This window comes from Arachis hypogaea, chromosome 6, assembly GCF_003086295.3.
Source record: "Arachis hypogaea cultivar Tifrunner chromosome 6, arahy.Tifrunner.gnm2.J5K5, whole genome shotgun sequence".
Lineage (NCBI taxonomy): Eukaryota > Viridiplantae > Streptophyta > Magnoliopsida > Fabales > Fabaceae > Arachis > Arachis hypogaea.
This window is the reverse complement of record NC_092041.1, coordinates 118,277,951-118,283,071: the sequence shown is the minus strand read 5'-3', so window position 1 is coordinate 118,283,071 and position 5,121 is coordinate 118,277,951. Positions and strand designations below refer to the sequence as shown.

General features: G+C 29.1%; 1 protein-coding gene across 1 annotated transcript; it reads left to right on the top strand.

Moving 5' to 3' along the window:
• The first annotated feature begins 1,383 nt into the window (after positions 1–1,383).
• Positions 1,384–4,317, top strand: LOC112697939 (calcium uniporter protein 4, mitochondrial-like). Its single transcript, XM_025751336.3, has 2 exons — positions 1,384–2,111; positions 3,729–4,317. The coding sequence occupies exons 1-2, from the start codon at positions 1,527–1,529 to the stop codon at positions 4,185–4,187; spliced, it is 1,044 nt and encodes a 347-aa protein (XP_025607121.1). The 5' UTR covers positions 1,384–1,526; the 3' UTR covers positions 4,188–4,317.
• Positions 4,318–5,121: the final 804 nt, after the last annotated feature.

Below are 5,121 nucleotides of genomic sequence, written 5' to 3'. Positions count from 1 at the left end.
TATACATATAAAATCTCTAACATATATATTAAAAAATTATATAAATAATTTTTAATAAAATAATATAACATATCTTTTGTGCATAAATAAATGTTTTAATAATTTCACTCTTGGTAGAAATTTTGCAAGTCTTTATGTTGAGATGGGTACTTCCTTCTCTTTCTTTTGTTCTGTTTCAATTTACAGAAAATTTTATAGCTTTTTGTTAAATTTTTTTGTGGATACCAACTTTTGAGAATATTTGTGCGCTTTCTACTTGTACACTAATTCTATTTCATCCTTGTATTATATTTTGTATTTTTTAAGTTATTAAAATATTTTTTTATTCAAAATACATGAGTTAATATGTATTTTTAAGATACTATTGAAAATTGCAATAAAAATATTTTACTAAAATTTATTTTCAAAAAATAAATTTTAAATTTGACTAAAATACATTTTAAAGATGCATATTAAAATTATTATTTCTAGAATATTTTAATTTTTAATAAAAATAAATTTTGTAATCTTTTATCTAAATTTTTTTAATGGATAAGTTTAACATATTCTATTAGCTAAAGGCATAAGTTTTTTATATTTTTAGTATATTAAATATGTTAAAAATTTTAAAAATTGATATTATTATATTTTAAAAATATATTCTTAATTAAATTAATAATGTATGTGTAATATTATTTTTTAAATTATATTAATAACAATGTAATGTATTAAAAAGTACAATTTTTTTATTGAACCGTGATAAAATAATTAGTAATTATGAATTTTCTAATAGTGTGAATCCAAGAGCTAAATACTAATTCTTTATTTAAATAAAAGATATGGGTTATATATATTATCATAAAAATTAATGTATATCAATAGAAATATGAAAAATAATTTTTTTAATATATCAAAAAAATAAAAGTGATAATTAATGTTAAATGAAGAAAATAATATTTACTATTTACTCTATATTTTTTAATTTTTCACTGTGGTTAAATTTATAATAAATGAAAAACTTAAATAGTTAAATATAACGGTATTATATGAGTAAAATCACTAAATAACCATTAATTAACAAAGAGAGGATAGCAGAACAATTTTTTTACACTCTTACTTAATAAATTTATAGTTGATAATTCAGTAATAAATTTTACATGAGAAGATAAATAAAAAACAAATATTATTAAAAAAAATAAATTAATAAATAAAAGAAACAGTATCATATCCTAACATTATATCCTTCTCCTTGTAAATCTCAAAAATAAACTAAAAATATACTGCTCCACGATAAATATAAATAAGATCGGTATCAGTGAAAATTTAAAAATAAAAAAATTTGAGGCAGAAAAATCTTCCTCAATCTTTGGACAGTATTTATACGAAGAAACCTTTTTCCAAAATTTTCAGAGCGCTTTCGAAACATCACTTTGTTAGTGGACTGTCTTCATTTCTCCTTCTAAAATTTAAACAGTTAAGAGAGAGAAACAAAAACATTACAAAAAATAATTTAAAAAATAATAAAAAAAATCTTCACGCACTTATCAATGGCGCTTCGGAAACTCTTCACAAAGCGTCTTTTGGACGGTTTTAAAACAATGGCGTCACCGGCGGCATTCCACCGCACGATCTCGCCACCTTCTATTCCATCCACCTTTCTAACTTCGCCGTCGAAACCTGCCACCAGCGACACAGGATTTTTCCGGCGATTCCTCTTCAAGCGAGCAGTGTACCACTCCGCTCCGACAAGGTTCCCGGAGTTTCTCTCTATTCCCGTAGGGGAGAAGCTGAGAGAGAAGCTCAGAAGTATCAACAACGTCACCATCACCAGAGATCGTTTTCGCATGGCTCCTCCATCACCGTCACCGGTATCACCTGTCACCAACGACTCTTTTCTCGAAAGCGGAATTTCGGCAGAGGAAGTGAGGAAGGTTCTAAAGGCTACGATGGCAGAGAAGGTGAAGGCGAAGCTGAGTGAAGTTCCGCCTGCCTCGATTTCGTACGGTGAGTTCCTGCGGATCTGCGTAGAAGCCTGTGAGAATCGCAATCTCGGAGAAGAGTTTGCAAAGATTCTCGATAACGCCGGAGACGTCATCGTTTTTGGTAACGTTGTCTTTCTCCGACCGAAACAGGTATTTTATATGGGAGCTACTCAAATGAAGATGCAAAAAATATCTTTTTATGAAGATGCTTTGTATAAAAGTGTGATTTATTGATTTGGCCACACTTCAAATAAAAACAACACTTTTATAACATATCAAAATCTAACCCTACACTCCATCATCTAAGGGTTAAAAAGAAAAATCATCACATGAAGACAATTATAATATCTTCATGGGAGTACCCACCATTTTATATTTGTTTCTTTCTTTTGTATTGGTTTTTGCATGGCATTTTTTCATTTTTCTTTTACCAAAATTAAATATTTTATACTTTTATTTATTTTTCTAAAAAATCATTATGATTCTAAAATAATCAACTGTCACATAAGTTCATTATTTTTAATGTACAAAAAAATGGAAATAATAGTATTTATTATTTAGTTCATTTTGCATTAGTTTAATATTAGTTGTAATTAATTATAATAAGAGTACATAAAAAGTACATAAGTGTAACTATAATTTTGTTTTAATTTTTTTATTTATTTTTAAAATTTTTTAAGATGAGAACTTGTTGTTTGGTTACACCTGTATATTCCTATTATAATTAATTATAATTAACAATAAAACTAATAAAAAATAATATAGCTAATAGTATTTGAATTAATTTATTTTTTATTTTTAAATTGATAATTTTACGTCAAATAAATATTTTTAATAAACAAAATCTGTTAAAAGAATAAAAAGAATCTAAATTAAAGTTTAAGTTTGCTTCAGTTTTTTATACACTTTTTAAATAATTATCAATATTTTTATAAAAATTTAAATAAAATGCACAATTTTTTTATAAATATAAGAATTGTCTGTGATTTATGAAAAAAATATTATTTTTATCATATTTTTATTTTTTAGTATTTTTGTTATATTAATATTTTAATCTTTCACGAAGCTTTGTTAATGTCAAAAAATTTTTAAGCTAAGGTAGGTTAACCGTTAAGGGAAGAGTAAAAAGAGAACACCTTAATTTTTTTGTGTTTATATATATATATTTTTTTAAATATTTTTTATAAAAAAAAGAAAAAAGAAAATACTTGACATGCAAACATTGTAGGAGGTTGATATGGTTGAGGTAAGAACCGGGGGAGATGAGATCAATAATGTACTAGAGTCTAGAGGTATAACGTATGAGAGTGTGTGGCGTGTTGTTTAGATTCAGTATTATTATCAGAGGTGCCGGGTTTTCGGTGCTCTGCTTTTGAAGCATGACTCTTTGTGTGTGGGTTGAGGTGCCCTTTGGCTTGGCTTGTATCACCTGTGCACTACCTTCCATTATTTGCATGCCTGCCATCTATATTCAATGCCTTTTTCCCTCTTTCTTGGTTCAGTTTCAACAAGTGGCCAAATCAATCAATGAAGAAAATAAGTAAATAACTTCCCGAGATTCCTTCCTCAATTTATCTACAATCAATTTTGTGAAGTCATCATTCAACTTCTGATTAATTACAACAATGGAAAACCAAATGGACTATTAGTATAAAATATAATAAATAAAAAAGTTAAAATTTGTTTAATTAGTAATGAATGTTTAAGGATTGAATCAACTTATAATTTCCCATTTTTCTACTAATTTCTTGTGTTGTGAACGAACAGGTAGCAAAAGCAATGGAGAGCTTAATCTATCAATCAATAGCCAAACCAAATGACCCAAGAAGGAAGGAGTTAGATGAGATGGAGAAGCGAAAGGCACTAATAGATAAAAAGGCCAAAGCCCAGGTGAAAACCGAGCTTTATTGTGGGCTGGGCTTTTTAACCCTGCAAACCCTGGGCTTCATGAGGCTCACATTTTGGGAGCTAACTTGGGATGTGATGGAACCCATATGCTTCTTTGTTACTTCCATACACTTTGCCTTGGCATACATTTTCTTCCTAAGGACCTCAACAGAACCCACATTCCAAGGCTATTTCCATAGCAGATTCAAGGTCAAGCAAGAACGCCTCATGAAGGCAAACAACTTTGACATCAATAAGTACAATGAGCTATGCAAAGCATGCTACCAGAATCCAAGTGTTCATGCAGATGGGGCAGTTTCTGGAGCCATGCACCGTTGATGAAGAATCATGTCTTGACAAGTGTTTTTTTAAGTGTTATGGTCGAGAACAAATTAGTATATATTATAATATAATATGATGCAATAGAAGACTGAGCTTTTAAATTTGAAGCAACATAATTAGACTGAAATATCTTTTGATCAACATTTACCCTTAATCTGACCTCAAAGCCATGATCTTTTTGTTTTTGGTCAGGACCGTGGGCCACAAAGGACCAGGCCCAAAAAATAGAACCCTTATTCCCACCTAATCCATTCAATTCACGCAAAACGATGATCTTTTGAATTCACAAAAAATCAGAAGAGTTTGCCACCAGTTATTTTTCCCCAATGAGAACTTTGTGGTTTATTTGGGCTCTCTCTTAGAGCAATTTTTGTAATAATTTTGGGCCCCCGTGGTCATGCAACATTTTTACCCAAAACCGAAATGGGCCTCTCTTTGCATGTGTAGATCCCCCCAAAAAATAGAGAGTAGGACCACAGTTCTGGTGGGCAAAAACGTCCTTTTCTATTTCTCTCTTGTTTTATTATTATTATTTTTTTCACTTTCAAATAAATGTAAATAAAGTTGGTAAAGAATCAGATCTGCACATGTAAACAAGTCTTTGCTTAAAAGGAAATTTATGAAAGCATAGATGAGGAATTGAGGACCGCAAAGAGAAGGAAGAGAATTGCTTTACACCATTCCTATTTAACTATTTTAAGTAAAATAAAAAAATATATCTTTTACAAAATATAACAGTTTTTCCTATTAAATAAATAAATCAGAGTACCGAACAGAAAAATGTGCTAAGCTGTTTTTTTTTTTTTGGACAGTTGCTAAGCTGTGTTTAGAAAACTCGAAAAGGAATAAATAAATAAATAAATATTCGGTTTCATGCGGTGCATTGGGCTTGGCTCATATGATTCAGCTACTTTGGGCCTTTAAATATGCT

Bases quoted from the DNA above. Each gene is read 5' to 3' on its own strand.
- LOC112697939 (XM_025751336.3), top strand. From the start codon at position 1,527: ATGGCGCTTCGGAAACTCTTCACAAAGCGTCTTTTGGACGGTTTTAAA. The intron at 2,112-3,728 runs GTATTTTATATG...GTGAACGAACAG, and splicing joins TCTTTCTCCGACCGAAACAG to GTAGCAAAAGCAATGGAGAG.